Source organism: Rissa tridactyla, chromosome 23 (genome assembly GCF_028500815.1).
Source record: "Rissa tridactyla isolate bRisTri1 chromosome 23, bRisTri1.patW.cur.20221130, whole genome shotgun sequence".
Taxonomy (NCBI): Eukaryota; Metazoa; Chordata; class Aves; order Charadriiformes; family Laridae; genus Rissa; species Rissa tridactyla.
This window is the reverse complement of record NC_071488.1, coordinates 3404602-3422832: the sequence shown is the minus strand read 5'-3', so window position 1 is coordinate 3422832 and position 18231 is coordinate 3404602. Positions and strand designations below refer to the sequence as shown.

The 18231-nt window shown below is 59.9% G+C and overlaps 1 protein-coding gene across 1 annotated transcript; it reads right to left on the bottom strand.

The window, feature by feature from the left end:
- Positions 1-12503: 12503 nt before the first annotated feature.
- LOC128901158 (ras-related protein Rab-11A-like) lies at positions 12504-17500 on the bottom strand. The gene is made up of 5 exons (XM_054182997.1): positions 17422-17500; positions 13561-13756; positions 13290-13483; positions 13123-13203; positions 12504-12876 (listed from the first exon to the last, which is right to left on the bottom strand). The coding sequence occupies exons 1-5, from the start codon at positions 17459-17461 to the stop codon at positions 12737-12739; spliced, it is 651 nt and encodes a 216-aa protein (XP_054038972.1). The 5' UTR covers positions 17462-17500; the 3' UTR covers positions 12504-12736.
- Positions 17501-18231: the final 731 nt, after the last annotated feature.

Sequence of the window (18231 nt, the reverse complement as noted above, 5' to 3'; positions counted from 1 at the left end):
ACGCGCACACAAAAATCGCCTGAGATTTTTTTTTTTTTTTTTCCCTTCAGTTACAGGAGACTTTATTTTCATCGTAATAATATTCCTGGGAACATCCCCTCTTCTGCTCGTTTTGCTGCCGCTTGCTCCCGGTTGCCGCCTCCGCCCCGGCATGGTCTGCTCGAGCCATCCTCGGCCGCCGGAGGAGAGGCTGAGCTTGCCACGCTCGGGGCAGGCTGCTCCGGTGCTCTGCGTCGATAAAGATCCGCTTTTCCATCTTCAGATAGCGGGTGGAGGGGCGTGAAACGATGGTGCCTCCACCGTTTTGCATCAACGGTAAAATATTACGTAGGGGCAAGAGGTAGACGGAGGGGTGGACGACGTTCCTAGGCTCTGTAGTGGATGCTGATGTTTTGGAAAAAGTTAAAAAAGAAATAATGCTGTGCTAAAGGGACGCTGTCAGGTGGAATTTGTACTCACCTCCTCCCCAAAGCTTTAAGAAACCTCCGGCCGCTCGGTTCCCCCGGCCCTGGGGCGGTCGCAGCCATTGGCCCCGGGAGCGGGTCGGGATGCGGGCGCTTCCCGGCGGAAGGCGCTGCGTTGTGGACCCGCCGGTGTGGGTGCCGCGGGGCGAGGGCGGGCTGGGGGTGCTGCAGCCGGACTCCCAAAGTCCCCCCGGCCCAGGGTGTCCCTGAGCGCGGTGACAGCCATCCCCTCGTGGAAGCGTGGCCTCGGCAAAGGCTTCAGAGCCCCGGCCAGCCCTGGCCACGTCCTTTCTCAAACTGGCCCAGTTCTCGTTCAAAATCTGGCTTCTGTTTGGTCCCAGTAAAAGAAGGGGAAGGGAGAGGGGGAACATTTCTGTTCAGCGGGCAGTAACCTCTCCCCTCCGCCACCTCCTCCTCCGTCCCGTCCCGTCCCCCCCACCCCAGGGTTGGATTTTTAAACCGTTCCTTGTGCAAAATTCTCCCGCTGACGTCGAGAGAGTGGTTGGGGCAAGAGCTGGGGTGGGGGGGGGGGGATGGGAGCGGGTGCGGGGAGGGTCCAACCACCCTTCGGAGGGGCGTTCGGAAATGTCCGTGTTGGTAACGGAGGGGATTTAGCTGGAAAATGAAATGGCAAAATGCTTCCCCCGGCCGAGTCCCCCGGGGCCGATATGTTAGTTGAGTGACTAGTCGTTCTTGGCTGAGTGAAGTCTGTTCGTGGTAATGTGAGCAAGTTTTTGATCAGTGTCTATTTGCTGCCAGGTTGTGAAGAGGTGGGTGGGAGCGGGGAGGGGGGAAGGAGACACCCGTGTTGGGGGCCTGGGGTGGGGGGGACCTATTCTAGCACTGACCCTAGGGAGTGGGGAGGGGGGACGGTACGGGGCGGGGGGCTCTTCTCTGCTCCTTTTATCTCCTCCCTTCACCTTAACAAGCGAAAACGATGTAAAAGCCTCCTGCATGCTGAAAAAAATGTTTAGAGAAGAAAAAAAAAAAAAAAAAAAAAAAAAAAGAAAAAAAATCCTTTCTTTTTAAAAAAAAAAAACCAAAAAAAACGGGAAAAAAATTTGAAAAACAAAACAACAACAACAAAAAAAAGGAATAATGACCCAAACAAACGTCCATGCTTGCTGATGGGAACCGGGGGGGGCTGCCCCTCTCCGCAGACGAGGTTCCCACTCGAGTCTCCAAGTTGGCCTTTAATAAAATCTTCAGTTCCAATAACCTTTATATATATATATATATATACATATATATATACATATACATATATATTAAAAGAAAGCTTGATGTAGCAGTTCTAGTTTAAAATGAATAGAAGTATTTCGGCCCCTGTTTTATTTTGGTTTCTCCTTTTTCCCCTGCTTTCCCCCATACCGCTCCCCCAGCCCCCCCCCACCCCCCCCCCACCTCCCCAACTCCATATTTTGATGTAGCAACTTTGGAAGAAAGAAAAACAGGCGCTGTAAACCCACCGAGAGCTACCTCTGGCCCTCGAGGGGGCTGCACGGGGGGCGGATGGCGGGGGGGGGGGGCTCGGGCAGTGCGGGAGAGCCGCAGTGTCCGTCCGTCCTTCCCCCCCCCGGCCGTTCCCCACCCGGAGCGGGGCAGTCCCCGGTAGCATCCATGGGGAGCCCGGTTGTGGGGGCTTCAACAACAAATTTTGCGTAACTTTTTTTTTTTTTTTTTTTCTCTCTCTTTTTAAATATATGTATATATATAAAAACCTTAAAAAAAAAAAAATAAAATAAAAACAAAAAACAAGAAAAATGCCCATGACCTTAACTATTTGCTCTGACTTGTATCTTCCTTGATAGGTGACTAAAAATGGCTTGTTGGTCTAATTCACCAGCAATAACGTTAACTAAAGACAGACCCCTCCTCCCCGCACCCTGCCCGGCTCCGCCGTGGGGTCCCGGCGGGGCTCCCTCTGCTTTCCCCCGGCCCCGCGGGGCTGCCTTTGGGGACCCACCTTGCGATAGGAGCCCCTAAACCTCAGCTGCCCTCAGCATCCCTCCCAGGACGCAGCGGGATAACCCTTCGGGGTGCTGGATTGAGACGGGGGCACCCTACGTGTGCCAGCAGGGAAGGAGGGTGGCACACGGTGCCGGGACCCGGCACCCGGAGCCGCGTCTCGCCGAGCCACCTGGCTCTCCCTCCCTCTGGTTTAGGTGGTTTAGGAGCAGCAAAACCCTCGCAAGGAGCTTGTTCCTCAAGACGCCCATCCTACAAATCCCACGGGGGCTTCACTTTCCGGCTAGCCAGCAGGCCACCAAAATCGGGCCGGCTCCTGGCAGCGGCAAAGCAAAGCACCGGCAGGATGGGACCGCGGGTGGTGGCCCAAGGCAAATGGGCGCTGCTGGTTTCCGGGAGCGGGTTGTCCCTGAGTGTTTCCATCTGGATGGTGGAGCTGGGGTGGGGATGCGGCCGAGGACCCGACTGTGACTTGCCGTGGCCGGGGGTGAACGGTGGTGGCCGTCTCCCCTGGGCACTCGTCCTGCAGCGTCGGGGTGCTTCCGCAAGGCAGTGGGATGGAGGGCAGGTCCCCAAAAACCTGGGGGGCTCAGAGCATCGCCGCGTTCAGAAGGTGCTGAGCTGTTCTCAGGAGGCTCCCAGGTGCAGGCAGGATCAGAGCCGCGGGGGGACGGAGTAGAGCGACTTGGTGCCAGACGCCCCAGTTCAGCGCCGCTGGGATTATCCGCGCGGGCTTTGCCAAACTGCAGCCGATTTCGGCGCTTGTTGGAACCAAGGAGCGAGGGCTCCGGTGCTTTGCTGGATTTGGGACTCATCCTGCAACCTTTCCGCGTGGACCTGGCCTCCCGGGCAGAGGCGAGACGGCATCGGGGCTGCGGGAGCCGGGGCTCCCCGGTCCTGGCACTGGGATGTGACAGGGCTGGCAGCGGGGTGCCGGGCAGGGGGGCTTTCGGGGTGATGCCGGCGCTGCTCTGCTCCGTCCCCCGAAACCCACTGCGTCTTCGGTGTTCGCCGTCTGCCGCAGCGGGGACAGGGACTCCTGGAGAAGGGACGATGCGGGGGAGAGGGTGACGAAACATAACAAAGGGAAACGGAGGGAGAAAGTAATACCGTGCTGTGATGTCATCCTCATCGACATAAATTATATAGAGAATAGTGTGTATTATAATACATAACTAAAGAAAAAAGAAAAAAAAGAACCAAAATTGGATTTATATTTAATGAGGAGATACTATAAAAATATCTTGTCCTAGCTCCCATTTGCAAAAGTATTTTTCAGCTGGAGGGATATCTATTATTTTTTTCTCTTTTCTTTCTTTCTTAAAAAAAAAAAAAAATAATCTCCATACATACAAAGGCTCAGACTGTTAATATTGTGAACCTCTTAAATCAAAACGCTACAACCTGTTTATTTGGTATTTGAAGGGTTTATTTTGATGCATTTACTGGTGTTTTTTAAAGAGAGAGAGAGAGGAGGGAAAAAAAGACTAAGATTTTAAAATTAGAACATTTCTTTATAATTTAATATTCTATTTTAATAAAGGCATTTATTACATGTAAATGTAGCAAGGAACTGGGCTAATAAAAATACTTTTTATTAGGTAATTTATTATAAGAAAAAAGGATATTTTATTTTATGATAAAGTGATCCTTAAAAGTTTAGAAGGTTTAGAATATATGTAGGTTAAAAAATACATTTGTATCCAGAGTATTGCTTAAAAAGTGTTTTTAATATATGTTTCCTTTTTTGTGTGTGTGTGTGTGTATGTACAAGGTGATAGTTATGGTGCAGATAGCCCTTTCCAGAAATAAGAAATTAACACAGTTGGATGTATTTAAAAAAAAAAAAATTTTTTTAAAAAAAAAAGGTTAATTAAAAACCAGAGACGTAGAAGAGAAAAACCACTATGAATCCAAGCCCGTGCGGTCGTTTCGAAGCCCCCATCCTGTGGTTGCCCTTGGCTAGTGAATCCCTGCGCGAGGCGTCGGGCTCTGAGCGCGCCGAAATGTCTTGGCAGGATGCGGCCCCGGCTGCAGCGACCCCCCCCCCGGGCCGGGGCTGGGGGGGTCTTTGGGCAGCGTCGCCCAACGCCGGCCCCGCTGCCGCCGGGCGCTTTGGCACATCCCGACGCTGCCGGGGCTCTTGGAGCAGGATGGAGTTCGCTCTGGCTGTGGTTTCGGTGGGGAGCACGGGGGCTTGGGAGGCGTCCGGGCGCTCTCGGAAAGCCAGGCTTTGCCTTCCTCCCGTCTTCAGCCTCCTCGTTTTCCTCCTGGCCCTACCCTGTCCCAGCGAGCCGGCCGAGTCCTGCCATCGATTCGGTTGGTGGCAGGGTTTCGGAGAGCCCAGTGTAAAACCGCTTCGTGTGGGAGGCGAGAGGGTTTGTGGTCCTTCCCGCGGCCTTGACGGGAGGGACCGCCAGCCACCGCCAGCCTGGGTGTCCCCGGGATGGGAGCGCGGTCGCAGGGTGGCTCTGCGGCCAAGGGACGGGAGCGTGGTCGCAGGGCGGCTCTGCAGCCGAGGGTTGTGAGAGCGGTCTCAGGGCGGCTCTGCGGCCGAGGGATGCGAGAGTGGTCGCAGGGCGGCTCTGCGGATGAGGGATGCGGGAGCGGTCGCAGGGCGTCTCTGCAGCCGAGGGACGGGAGCACAGTCGCAGGGCGGCTCTGCAGCTGAGGGATGCGAGAGTGGTCGCAGGGTGGCTCTGCGGCCAAGGGACGGGAGTGCAGTCACAGGGTGGCTCTGCGGCCGAGTGATGGGAGCGCGGTCGCAGGGTGGCTCTGCGGCCAAGGGACGGGAGCGTGGTCGCAGGGCGGCTCTGCAGCCGAGGGTTGTGAAAGCGGTCTCAGGGCGGCTCTGCGGCCGAGGGATGCGAGAGTGGTCGCAGGGCGGCTCTGCGGATGAGGGATGCGGGAGCGGTCGCAGGGCGTCTCTGCAGCCGAGGGACGGGAGCACGGTCGCAGGGCGGCTCTGCGGCCGAGGGTGGTGGTTGCCGTCCGTTGCTTCCCTTTGGGCTCCGTCTCTTTCCGTGGTTGAGCGATCTGCAGGGACAGGAGTATTTTGTCCCAGCGTTCAGGCCAGGCCTGCTCTTGCAAACATCCACCATCGTCCTTTCGGACCGAAGGGCTTGTGCAGGACCCGTGTCCTCCTCCAGCTGCTTTGGGCTGGTTCCTGGTGCTCGGAGCAGCCAAGGGGTGAGACCTGGCCAGCTTCCACCCCTCCGAGATCGGTACATGTTCCCCTTTCCGCTCCCCCCAAGCCAGCATGGGCACGGCTCGTGCAAGACAACTGATGGAAGGAGAGCCTGGAGCGAGCGGAGTTGCCCCCCTTTTTAGCGGGTGAGGCTCTGAGCTTGCAAAGCACGTGCTTTAATCCAGGAAAGCACTTAAGCGTGCGCGTGGCTCCAGCTGCATCCCCGAGCCTTTGGCAGGATCTCGGCCCAAGGAGCTGCTTCACAGCCGGGCTGAGCCACCCCCACGTCCCCCCATGGGCTGGGGGACCCGGACCCCCACCCCGGAGCCAGCCCGTGGCCCGCTCCCCTCCCCAGAGCAGCAGGAAGACGATGGTGGGGGGCGGGGGGGAAGCTTCTGCTCTGTTGCCTTTCAAAGAAGCATTTTAAAAGAAGAGGAAAAAAAAAAAATAATTTTTTTTTTGTTTGTTTGTTTGTTTTTAACCAAAAAGGAGAAGTAAAAAAAAAAAAGAAAAAAGAAAAAAAAGTTTGCGTTGATGGGTATTAAAAAAAAAGTTAATAATAATAATAAACATTCAAATTTATTTCATATAATCCTAGAGTAAAGATTAAAATAAAATTAACTAGTTCAAATAGTAGATGCTATCCATATTGTTTAATCTATAGTAGATCCAAGTGATCCCAGACAGAGCAGAATGTAAAATAAAACTTGTAAACAAGATCAGCTATCATTTTTAACTTCCCCAGAAATTCCATCTTTTTTTGGTACTATTTTTCTGAAGCAAACAAATAAACGAACGAAAGCCTAACAAAATAACAGACCACCGACTGGTACCTTCCGTCAATCAAAGTCCCGAAGTTATTTTTATAGAGGGGAAAAAAAAAAAAGGAAAAAAAAAAAAAAAGGGATCTAATAATATGTATTTTTTTAAAAAGATACGTTTGGGTTTTTATGTTGCTTTTTTAATAAAAATATAAAGATTTGGCTAGTCACTGAACAAAATAAGAACGTTTAGGCCATTGTTTTTGCCTTATTCTGACCTCCGGCCTCGGGCTCGGAGCGGGAAATTTCCGAAAAAGACATGTTAAAAAGTTGCTTTTCTGGTGCCGTTCTCGCTTTTGGAACAGCGCGGGGGCGGGAAGGTCCCCGCTGTGGGACCCTTCCTGGGTGGGAAGGTGAAGGAAAGGAAAGGAAAGGAAAATTGGATGAACTCCCCTCTGTAACGTGACGGACAGAGCTGGAAGGCAGCGAGGTGCTGGTGCGAAGGCGCGGGGCTCCTCCGGCGTGGCCGGGAATTAGGCTTTCTGCCCCCGGAGCCGGGCGGTAGACGTAGGACATTAGGGTTGGTTTGTTCCCTTTTTGTTTTCCTTTTTTTTTTAATTTTCTTTCTTTTTTTTTTTTTTCGTTGTATCTCGACCCGCTGAATCATTGCACCAGGGAGACGATGTGCGCCTTGGGATGACCAAGTTGTTTAGCAACCGGGCGTCTTTCGGGATGCCGGATTTGCCTCGTTGGGTGGTTTTTCCGCGCCGGATGCTCTTGTTCAGCCTCAAATCATCAGGTGCGAGCGCCGGAGCCGCGGGTGAAATGTTGGCAAAAGGCTCTGCTGGCCTGGGAGGTCCTTCCCGTGGCAGTGCCGGGCCACGGCATCCCTGATCCCACCGCTCTGCTTCCCGATGGCCGGTCCCACACCGTCACCTCTTGGGACGGTGACATTTCACCGCGAGCGCCTGGTTTTTTGGCTGTGAAAGCCAAGGCGGCGGCTGTTCTCGGTCAGTGCCGCGCGTCGGGCTCTGCGTCCCTGCGGTGCCGAGGGTCCGGCTCCCTGGGCTGGCGGAGCAGCCTTTGGGTGCGGAGGCTGGACGGCGGGTCCGTTCGCACGGAGCTTTTCCGCTGCCGGCAGATCGACTTTGGGTGGTTCAGGGCAGGGGAGCGCGGCCCCGGCACCGGCAGTGGGGCAGGATTCACCCCCCGGTGAAACCCTGGTCCTTAACGTTTCGGAGCCAGGCCAGCACTTGTCTCCGGAGCGTTGGTGACTGCTTTTCCCTGCGCCAAAATCACCGTTTACACGATATAACTCGAAAATAAATGACTTAGCGTCAACTCCGTTATTATTAGGGAAGCGGAGCGTTGCAAAGAAAACACTCTTGGAAGGTGGTTGCGTCTGGGTTTAGCTTTTGCTCCTGTCCTCTGCGTCGTGGCTCAGCCGTAGCGAACCCAGGGATGTCCTGCAGTTCGGGAGCATCCACAAGGATCCCAAAGCCTTCGAGAAACGCGGTGGCTGCCCCTCGCTCCCTCTCCGGCGTCTGGGCGGGGGCGGGGGGGGCCGAGGCGGCCGCTCAACCAGCATTCCTTCAGCAAAGCCATGCAATTAGGTTAGGACAGGAAAGCGAAGACAGTTCTCAGTCGGTTTCTGCGGATAGCACTGTGAATCAGAGCTCACCCCACGGGACGCTCCCCGCCAGGCCCGGGAGGGGCGGGGGGGGGGTGGTGGGGGTGGGGGTGTCGGAAAGCAGGGCACAACGTCCCCCCGCGCTTTGGGAGGGCTCCGTGCTTGGTGGCATCAAGCGCCTGGTCCTTCCCTGGCGGGGGCGGCGAGGCGGCCTGTTTGCTCTTTCATTTTTGTTTTTACCTCATTTTTTTGGTTTGAATACTTGAAGAAGAGTCAGTGGTTGACATTGTACAGTGATGCCCTGGACTGGAGAGTGGATGCACTTTATAGTAACTTGTATACGGATAGCGGGGTCCCATCCCGCCTCTGCCGAGCCGGCGGCGAGGATTCCTCGGTGTCAGCACCGGCAGGAGCAGAGCCAGGACGGGGCTGGTTCTTCCAAAAACCTTTCTAGGATATTAGGGAGCAATCTCTGTATTTTACTGTGGGTTTTCACATACTGTAGAAACTCAGAAGTCACGTTCTGCTGTCGGTTGACCCGGTGAAAAATTCAGCCGTAATTACGCCGGGCTTGGCCCGTGCCGTGCCGGCTCGAGACGGCGGAGGTGGGGCAGCTCCTGCCTTCCCTCCCCGTGTAACGCCCCCGTTTCGATGGGGTTACTCTGCTGGAATCGGAAGCCGCTTCAGCCCTGGCAGCTCTGCGTTACCACTGGCTCCACTCCAGCGTCGCTCCGGGGCTGCTAACGGAGCAAATTGAAAGTCACCCCCAGTAAAGTGACACTAATGTCAAACCTGGAGTGGGTCCACGGGTGTCTGCGCAGGCATGAAAAAAAATGAAGTCACCCTCCGACGACGGTGGCACCGCTTTACCGGGCAGCTGACGGCAGAATGTGTTTTCTTCGGTCTTGGCAATGGTGCTTCTCAAACAACTTGCAGAGAAACGGAGCGGCGAGACAGAGCAGCGCTTCGTGGCCGCAGGGGTCTTCGCTGGGCTCCCAGGAGCCGGGACGGAGAGACGCGGTCGCAGGCTGCTTAGCTTGGCTGTGAAACAATCAGCACTTTTCTTTTCCCCCCCAGCCTTTTTCCTTAGGAATTCTGCTCAAAGTAATCATAAAAAAAGAGGGGGGGGAAAAAAATAAATCAGGGGCCAGATCCTGTTTTGCCATTGAGGATTTGCTCCTGGGTTCGAAGCAGTGTTAAGCAAACACGAAAGGCAGCGGGCAGGAGTCCCAAGCCGGCAGGTCTGTCAGAGCCCTGGGCGCTGCGGGACCCGCTCACGCTGCCGTGCCGCGGAGCCGCCTCCGATCCCAGCCAGGGGAATCCCCAGGGATGCCCGGAGCAGCCCCCGGGTGCCCGGCGGCACGGCCGGGAGCCTGTGGGGCTGCAGAGGGTTTCCTCCGGCTCTGCCCCGCTATCAAAGCGATTTGGGCTCCGGCTTGCTGCCGCTGGGACTCCGGTGGGATTTCCCATGGAAGACGTGAGCCAAACCGAAGCCACCGGGGACCCTCGGCAGCCGATGTCGGCGATAGCCGCATGGCGGCGGTGGCTTCCGGGGGAGCGCAGCCCTCCGCCAGCCCTTCGTGGCTTTCTCTTGACCAGGTAGCGTTTCAGCTTTCTCTCGTCCTCGCTCCAAACAGTCGCCGTACAAGTTTGGGTGTATCCGCTTTCCCCGGATCCGGGTGCAAGCACACGGTCCTACTCCACGGTACCACCAACCTCGCGCTGAGCCAGCTGGCCACAGAGTTGCCCGGTGTTAGCCCGGCCGTCCTGACTGTGTGGCCCTTCCATTTAAAGTCCATTCCCTCTTACGTTGTGTTTGCTTTTTTTATTTTTTTTTTTCTTTTTCTCTCTTTTTTTCTCTCTCTTTTCTTTTAACGTCATAGGAAACCTGTAGTCGGGATTGTTACTATTGGAAACCGATCACATGTTCCATCCAGGTATTTTCATCTCTCCGGCGTTACGCAAAAATAAAGGCCTGAGAGAGAGATATAACCGAACATAGAAGTAGAGTTAGGCTCGTTGTCTGAGTTTTGAGGCATATAGTATAAGGGGAGAAGGAAAAAAAATTAAAATAAAATAAAAAATTAAAATAATGATGTTGCACAACTTGTAGAAAACAAAGAAGGGAAAGGGTTAATGTATTAAATGTGCTAAATTACATTAAGAACTTAATTTTATTAAAGTATTATTACTTAAGAAACTTGGTGTCTGCTCTGGGTTTCTATCCCCGCTTTGGGAGGGGGCGGTTGGGAAGGGGCCCCCGGCCAGGCTGAGCCCGGGGGGGGGTCGGTGGGGCCGTAACCTCCTTCTCCCACCCCTCACGGGTCTCCCCCACTGAGTTTCACGCCGTTGGCGACACTTCTCGGGGTTCGTTCGAGCGAAGGAGTTTCATTTGCGAGACTGGCAGCTCCCCTGCCGCCGGCTGCCGGTCCCAGTCCCGGTGACAGCAATGTCCCGCGTCCCCGAGCCTTGCGTGCAGCCCCGTGCCCTGTTGCACCCTTCCCACGGCTTCGTTCCGCCAGAAATCGTATAAAAGCTGGAAAACCTGGAACGAAACGGAGCTACCAAGCCTGAAAGCGTCTCCGTGAGCCCAAATGAGCTCATTGCCCCGGGTGCCCGTGCCAGCGGGGTGGCACGTCTGGCGGCAGCGAGCCCCAAGGGACGCTTGGCTCGAGCCTTGTCCCTTTGCGGGGCCGGGGGCAGCGTCCTTCCCCCCCGCACCCACCTTTGGGGGCTGACATCACCTCTTGGCACCGCGTTTGGTGCGGGCAGATGGCGGGGCGGGGGGGGACACGCTTGGCAGCGGTCCGGATGCTCTGCATAGAGCCGTGCCGCTCGCAGCAGGGTAGGAACTGTCACCGGCCTGGGGACAGCCTCCGGCCACGGTCAGACACAACGAGGACGTGGCCACGGATGGGTCCGGCCAGCTGAGGGACGATGGGGCTGCCCCTGGGACAGCAGGGACACGCTGCGGCGGGGTGGCTCGAGCCGAGGTCACGATGCTGCCGGGGCTGAGGTGGCAGTTGGGCAAAAAGGTACAACCTCAGCCCAAAGGGGGCTGGCACCCGCGCGGCGCGGCCATTTCTGCGCCCGGTTCATGCACCCCTGCCCCGGTGCCAGGGCGGCAGGATCTAACCCGCCCCTCCGAGCCCGAATTTCAAGCTTTTCCCCTCCAATCTCCTGACAAGTCACCCCCTTGCCCAGGTCCCACTTTCCTCCCCATCCCTCTTCCTCCTCGCCCTTCATCGCGGGGGGATGCTGCCCTGTGCCCAGGTGGGCAGAGGCGCGGGGCCGGAGCTGGGATAGTTCCTGGCCTCCAGGCCAGACCCTGGCAGAGAGAAAAAGAACATCCAGCAGCAACTTTATTTGGGGATTTTGCCCAAATTCCTGTTCCGCCGATAAATGGCTCCCCAAGGCAAGACCCCGGCACAGGCCAAGTGGGGTGGGGTGAGCGGGGGCAGCCACACGGAGACAGACACACACACCCCCCCCCCCGCAAAAAAGCCCACGCTGGGATGGGGGACACGCTCCCAGCATCGGGGCTAAATGGGGCCGGGGTCCCCCAGGAAGGCCACCGCGGCACCCGCACCCCTCTTGACTGACCCCTCCCAGTCACCCCCCGACAGGGGCACTGGGCTCAGCCCAGCCTGTCCCAGCACCTTGTCCCCACGTCCACCCTGGGGGGCACCCACTGTCCCCCGGGCCGGGGGGGGGGGGGGGACGGGGAACGGGGCCACTGTCACCCTGTAGGTGCAGCAGCCGCTCCATCTAGTGGCAGCCGTGTCCCCCGGCCGGGCCACGCTGTCACCAGTGGCAAAACACTCGAGTGGAGCGGGCGCAAGTCACGGGGGGGGGGGGGGGATGCTCCTCGCAGCCGAGGGGACCCATGTGCTGGTCCCGGCCACCACACGGGGAGGCGTGCGGAGGGACCAGGTGCCCACCCTCAGCGCCCCATCCCCGCCTTCACCCCACTAAAGCCCCGGGACCCCCTTGTCCCCTCCCGGGGGGTCCCCCAAAGGACATGCCCCCCCCCGCCATGTCCCCCTGCGCTGGGGCAGCAGTGGCAGAGGTGCAGCGTCTCCCTTTGCCGGGGCTGTGCTGCAGGGACGCCTGGGGGGGCTGACGGCACGAAAAGCAGGCAGAAGCGGGGGAGTCACCCCCCCGCACCCCACACTGGGTGTCCCAGAGCTGCCCCCGCTGCACCCAGAGGCGCAGCCAGCCCCGGGTGCTGCGGGGGCAAGGCTGGGCGCACGCACTCGCTTCACCGGGCCAGAGAAGGGTGCACCCTGCGTGTGTCCCCCCCACACACACACCCTGCCCCGGAGGTGCTGCACCCAGGGGTGCCACGGGAAATGTGGCACCAAACAAGGGAGTCGCGGTGTTCGGGCTTGTTCGGTGCCACCCTGAGTCACCCGGTGACGCTCCTTCAGGGCTGGAGGAAGCAGGGACACGAGGGGATGGCGTGTCCCAAGCCGTGGGGAGAGAGCGGAGGGACCCTGATGCTTTTCCCTGCCCCCCTCCCCATTTGTGTAGGTCCTACATAAACATGGGGAGCGCGGCGTGATGGCGCGCACAAGAGCAGTGCAGAAGCGGCCGCCAGCCCGCCCTGTCCTGGGGGGGCTGCAGCGAGCAGAGGTAGAGGGTGAGAAACGTGATGCCACCACGCGCTGAGGGGGGTGGCGGGGGGGTGTCAGGACTGGGGCACCCCCGGGGTGTGGGGGGGGGCTCAGATGTTCTGGCAGCAGGGCGCCTGCCTGCCCTCCTGCTGCGTGGGCAGCACCCGGATGGGCTCGATGGTCGTGGCGGGGCCGAACTCGGCCTCCGGCTGCCCGGCGATCTGCCTCTGCGAGACGATGCGGTAGATCTCTGCCAGCACGGAGAGAGAAGAGAGCGCCAAAAAAAAAAAAAAAAAAAATGTTCTTTAAGTTTCTATTTCAGCGGGGGACCTGCCCCCTCCCAAAACACACGGCTCCAGGGGTGCAGAGGCCCACATCTCCCCAACCCGGGGAGCAGGATCCCACCCCAGAACGTCCCCAGCGGGGTGCTGGGAGGACACCGTGTCCAAAACCATCTCCATCCGTCATCCCTCCCCTTTCCGCCGTTGCCCCTTACCTGAGAGGATGTTGTGGAAAGCCGTCTCCACGTTGGTGGAGTCCAGGGCAGACGTCTCGAGGAAGGAGAGCCCGTTCTTCTCTGCAAGGACAGGGCGAGCTCAGGTGGGCACCATGAGCCACAGCCGCCCTGGGGCGGGGAGAGACGGGGTGGGACGGGGGCGATACCTGCAAAGCTCTTGGCCTCATCGGTGGGCACGGCCCGCAGGTGCCGCAGGTCGCTCTTGTTGCCCACCAGCATGATGACGATGTTGGCGTCAGCGTGGTCCTGCAGCTCCTTCAGCCAGCGCTCGGCGTTCTCGTACGTCAGGTACTTGGCGATGTCGTAGACGAGCAGAGCTCCCACCGCCCCCCGGTAGTACCTGGGGGGGACAGCGAGGGGACAGGGTCACAGCGGGGCGCCGGGCGAGGGAGGCGGGTGGGGGACAAGGAAACTCACGCTGAGGTGATGGCCCGGTACCGCTCCTGCCCGGCCGTGTCCCAGATCTGAGCCTTCACGGTCTTGTTGTCCACCTGGATGCTCCTTGTGGCAAACTCCACCCCGATGGTGCTCTTGCTCTCCAGGTTGAACTCATTGCGGGTGAAGCGTGAGAGCAGGTTGCTCTTCCCCACCCCGGAGTCCCCGATGAGCACAACTGCGGGGGGGGACAAGCACAGTGTCACCCCCGCCCCGGACCCAGCAAAGGCATTTGCATCCCACAGCGCCAACCGTCCCAGTAAACCCCACAGCCCAGACTGGCCGGGGGGGAGACATCTCCCCATCTTCTCCCACCCCCGGGGAGAAGCTGGCGGGCGAGGGGGCCGCGACGCTGCCCTCGGGGTGGGGGAACCAGCAGCCTCCACTCGTCCCGGCGGCACCGCAGCTGCCTGTGAACACCCTGCAAGAAAATTCCTGCCATCGCCTGGAAGTTGCGATGGTTTCTTGCGCCCCGGAAGGTCCGCGAGGGGCAGAAAACCAGAGCCTGTGTGGAAACCGGCCGGGCCAGAGAGGCCAAGCAGAGCTGGGTCTCCTGTTGCCAGCCCGAGCTCCAACCCTGAGGGCACACAAGAGGACTTAAGGACATGGTCTGAAAGGAAGCATCATCATCCTCCTTCTCCTCCTCCTCCTCCACCGCCACCGAGAGCAGGGAAGTCCCTGGGTGTGGGTTCCTTAAGTGCATTTTCTGCCTGTCCCAGATCTGGCTGGTTCCCGTAAAACCTGGCGCAACAGGCTCTGGGCAGGCGTTATCACGTGGCTCCCCTATCGAGTTTGTTGAGTTTATGACTCAACAGGTTTGGATTTTTTTTTTTTTTTTTTTTTAATTATTACTATCATCGTTTTATTCCCCCGCTGCCGGTTCTGTTCGTTCTCCGGGTGCGCTGCGTAACGCGGCCCCGCTTCTCTCTGCCCGCCCTCACGGCACCAAGCCTGGGGGGGGGGACGGACGCCTCTCCCCCACCCCTCCCCGGGACCAAACAGCAGGGCTGAGCTCACAACCTTCCAGCGACGGCTCTGGGAGACCCCCGGAGCTGCCGCAGCAGCAAGGGACCCCAGGCTACGCCACAGCCGCGCCGCCGCGCGTCCTCAGGGCTGCAATTCTGCGGCAAGAGGCATCTGCACTCATTGCAGGCTCAGCAGCCGCCATCCCCCGGGAATGCTGCTCCGTGTCCTGGGTAACCCCTTCCCCAGCACCTCCCGCTCCCAGGGACTCGGTTCCCTCCCGCGGGCTGGGATGCAAAGCCTCCAGCAGCGCAGCCACCCCCTTCCAAAACCCTCGGTGCCGGACAGGCAGCACGTAGCATGGCTCCGCGAAGCCCGACGCCATGCGGGGCAGCTCCCGGTGATCACCGAGGGTGGCTGGAAGGCACCGGAGCCTCAATGGCCATCCCCATGTCGGGGCAGCCGGCGACGGAGGCAATGGCGGCTCCTCCGCGCAGCCCTGAAAGCCACCGCCTGCCACGTGGAGGCCCAGGAGGACCATGACAGCCGGGGCTACCCTGGACGAACCAGCAGAAAAATGCAGGCCGGTGATGAGCTGGGTTCGTTAACGCTTACCGAGCCTCGCCGTTTTGATCCCGGCTCGGCGTTTGAACAACGGGAAGTTGCCACTTCCTCTGGCTCAACCACTGCGTCCCCCGTGCCGGCAGTGCCGCGCTCCTGCCGCCTGCAGCCCCGGGGACGGGAGGGCAGCGCAGCCTGCGAGCGCCCGGCCCACCAGGAGCCAGCACCGAGCACGGCCAGGGGAAACTGAGGCAGGAGCATGCCGCGCTGCGGCACCCCCGCAGCCGGCAAAACCCGTATCAGCAGGGGAACGCCTTGGGAAAGCGGGCTGGGGGGAGGCGGCGAGGAGCGGAGCCAGCCCGTGCCGGGCACACCTCACACAGCCCCCCCGGCCACGGCACGCTCCTGCGGGCTTCGCACCACGCCAGGGATGTGGGGAGGGGGATGGATGGATCCGGCACCGCGATGCAGAGGGGGGAACGTGCTCAGTCCCATCCCCCCCGAGCTTGGAGGGCAAGAGGGACTCGAGCGGCATCCTCCACCCCGCGCACAAGGGCGCTCTGGGTCCTCGCTGCCTCCGCGCGCACGGTTCAAAGCATCCCGTGAATCCTGGGGAAACGTCCTTGCCGCATCATGGCCCGCCGCAGCGGCGGGGATGGAAACAGCCTGGAGCTCCGCAGAGGGGCCTGAGGGAAGGGTCCACGGAGCAGCCGTGCCCAGGGCCGTTTCTCATCTATCCCAAGCCCCTCCAGCAGCACCCAGGGCTTTCCCGTGAGCGCAGCTGGAATTCGCGTCATGTTTTGCATCCGGAGAAGGCAGCTGATTCTCCCGGCTCAGTGGAAATCGGGATAACGCCGCTGCGAGCGGTGACCATCTCCCATTTCCCCGGGGAGCGGCTGGGCTCAGCAGAGCCATGGGACCCCCGAGAGCACTGGCCCACACCGGGCCCCTAAACACCGCGTCTTGCCTCGGACTTTGCTCCTGCTTCAGCAGGGATGAGCAGGCCTGCCGTTCAAAACTGGGTTCTCTTGTTATTTTAAGGACTCCAGAGATCACCATGAGACCGAGGAGGGGAACGCAGAGCCCGGCGTGGAGCTGCTCCCAGCCCCGGCTCCTGACAGATCACAGGGAAGGGACGGGGACCGCAGGAGGACAACACACCGGGGCCACCTCAGAGCCACGCTGCTGGGGAAGGGAAGGACACAGCAGCTGGAGGCACGACCCAGCTCCGGCTGCATCAGAGTTTCCCCCTCACCGGGTCCCAGAATAACTCCGGAGAGGAGGATTTTCCTGGGCAGGAGCCAGGGGAGGTGTGCGAGGAGCCGGGGGCCACCGGCCTGTCGGTGGCTGGAATTACTGGGGGCCTTTCGGGCAGCGCTGCCCGGGGAGGTTGACTCACGGCCGCCGCCGGCTGATCTCACTCCCCGGGTTTTATGGCTCGGGAGGTTGTGACGTTGTCCCCTGGCTTCCCCCAGCCACCCGGGACACCGGCAGAGCTGCTAAAGGCAGGGAAAGCCAGCATACGGCCGGGATGGCGGCTCCGACGGGGATGCTGGGCTCCTACAGCCGGTAAAACCGGCGCTGTGTCCCCGAGGGCCCAGCCCCGTCCCCTCTCGCACACCGGAGATGTCACACCGCGAGCGGCGCCGGGAAGGACAACCCCGGAGCCCTGGATCCTCTCCCTTCGCCGCAGCCGGGAGAGCAGCAGCTTTTCCTCTCGGGAACGCTCCCCTCAGGCCCCAGAATGGCTCCCCCCGCCCCAACCACGCAGAGGGGAGCCCCCAAACCGCCCCCCCCCACCGAGGGGCTCAGGGGCCGGCACAGCACCTGCAGGGACCTGCCTTCCCCCCGGCCCCTGCCTCCCCCCACCCTGCCCGGGGCACGGCCACCACCCCCCTGGCTGCTGCACCCAGGTGAGGGCTCCAGACTGCCCCCCCCCCAGCAGTAACGAGCTGCTTTAATTAGCGCTAGGGCCACAAACAGACACAGACCAGCTCTTTGCCAACCCTCGGGCCATGGCAGCGGTTCAGCCTCTACCCTGAAGCCCCGGCACCACCGATAGCCACCCCCCCTCTGCCCAGCGCGGAGGAGCCCCCCCAACACCACCGCCCCCCCAGATCCCCAGCGCTGGGAGCTGTGTTTATATCCCAGTGCAAGCCAAAGCCCCGGCTTCCAGCTCCATCCCGAGGGTGCTGCATGGAGGTAGAACCCACCCGCAGCAGGCTGAGACCCAGCACAGCTCATCGCGGGCATGGCCAGAGCGGCGCAGGCTGAGACCCAGCACAGCTCATCGCAGGCATGGCAGGGCAGGAGACCCACCTTTGAAGAGGTAGTCATACTCATCGTCCTTGCCCCGCATCTCGCCCAGCACCGCAGCCCCACTCCCACTGGGACGACTGGGATTTCCGGGGCCCTCTCCAGCCCTGGCGGGGGCTGTCACCTCCGCACACATTGGTGGCCACAGCCCTTCCTCCTCCGTGCCCATTGGTGGCCAGGGCTGCCCGTCACCGCCCAGGTGCGCTCACCTGGGCCAGGTAAGGGGCGGGGGGGGGCAGGTACGTGGGCCCCGCTCCCAGCTCAGCCCCACGGTGCCTTCCCTGGGGCATGGGGCACCCCAGGGCAGCAGGAAAAGGCCACCGCCTGTGCCAGCCATGGGGACAGCCACGGCCACTGCCGTGGGGACTGGGACGGGATGGGAGCTGGGCAAAGGGAAAGCGAGTGCCCGGAACTAGAGGAAGATGCGGAGAATCCGGAGCGATTCTCACGTTCCCGAGGGGTTTCAGGAACTGGCTGAGGCCACGTCGCGGCTTGGACTGATAAACCGCCAGCTGTCCCCTATAAACCAGCGAGGGCGTGGGGACACGGGCTGGGACAGGCTGTGTGGGGAGGGGGCGCAGGGGGACTGTGGCATCGGGCTGGGAGGGGACATGGGGGGATCACGTCATTGGGCTGGGAGGGGGCATTGGGGGACCACAGCATCGGGCTGTGAGGGGTCACGGGGGGACCATGGCATCGGGCTGGGAGGGGGTTCAGGGGGACCGTGGCATCGGGCTGGGAGGGAGCATGGGGGGACCATGGCATCGGGCTGGGAGGAGGTTCAGGGGGACGGTGGCATCAGGCTGGGAGGGA

Excerpts from the sequence above, each read along its gene's own strand:
- LOC128901158 (XM_054182997.1), bottom strand. The coding sequence starts at position 17,461 with ATGCGGGGCAAGGACGATGAGTATGACTACCTCTTCAAAG. Across the intron at positions 13,757-17,421 it reads GTATGACTACCTCTTCAAAG|TTGTGCTCATCGGGGACTCC; the intron begins GTGGGTCTCCTG and ends CCCCCCCCGCAG. Across the intron at positions 13,204-13,289 it reads TGAGGCCAAGAGCTTTGCAG|AGAAGAACGGGCTCTCCTTC; the intron begins GTATCGCCCCCG and ends CTGTCCTTGCAG.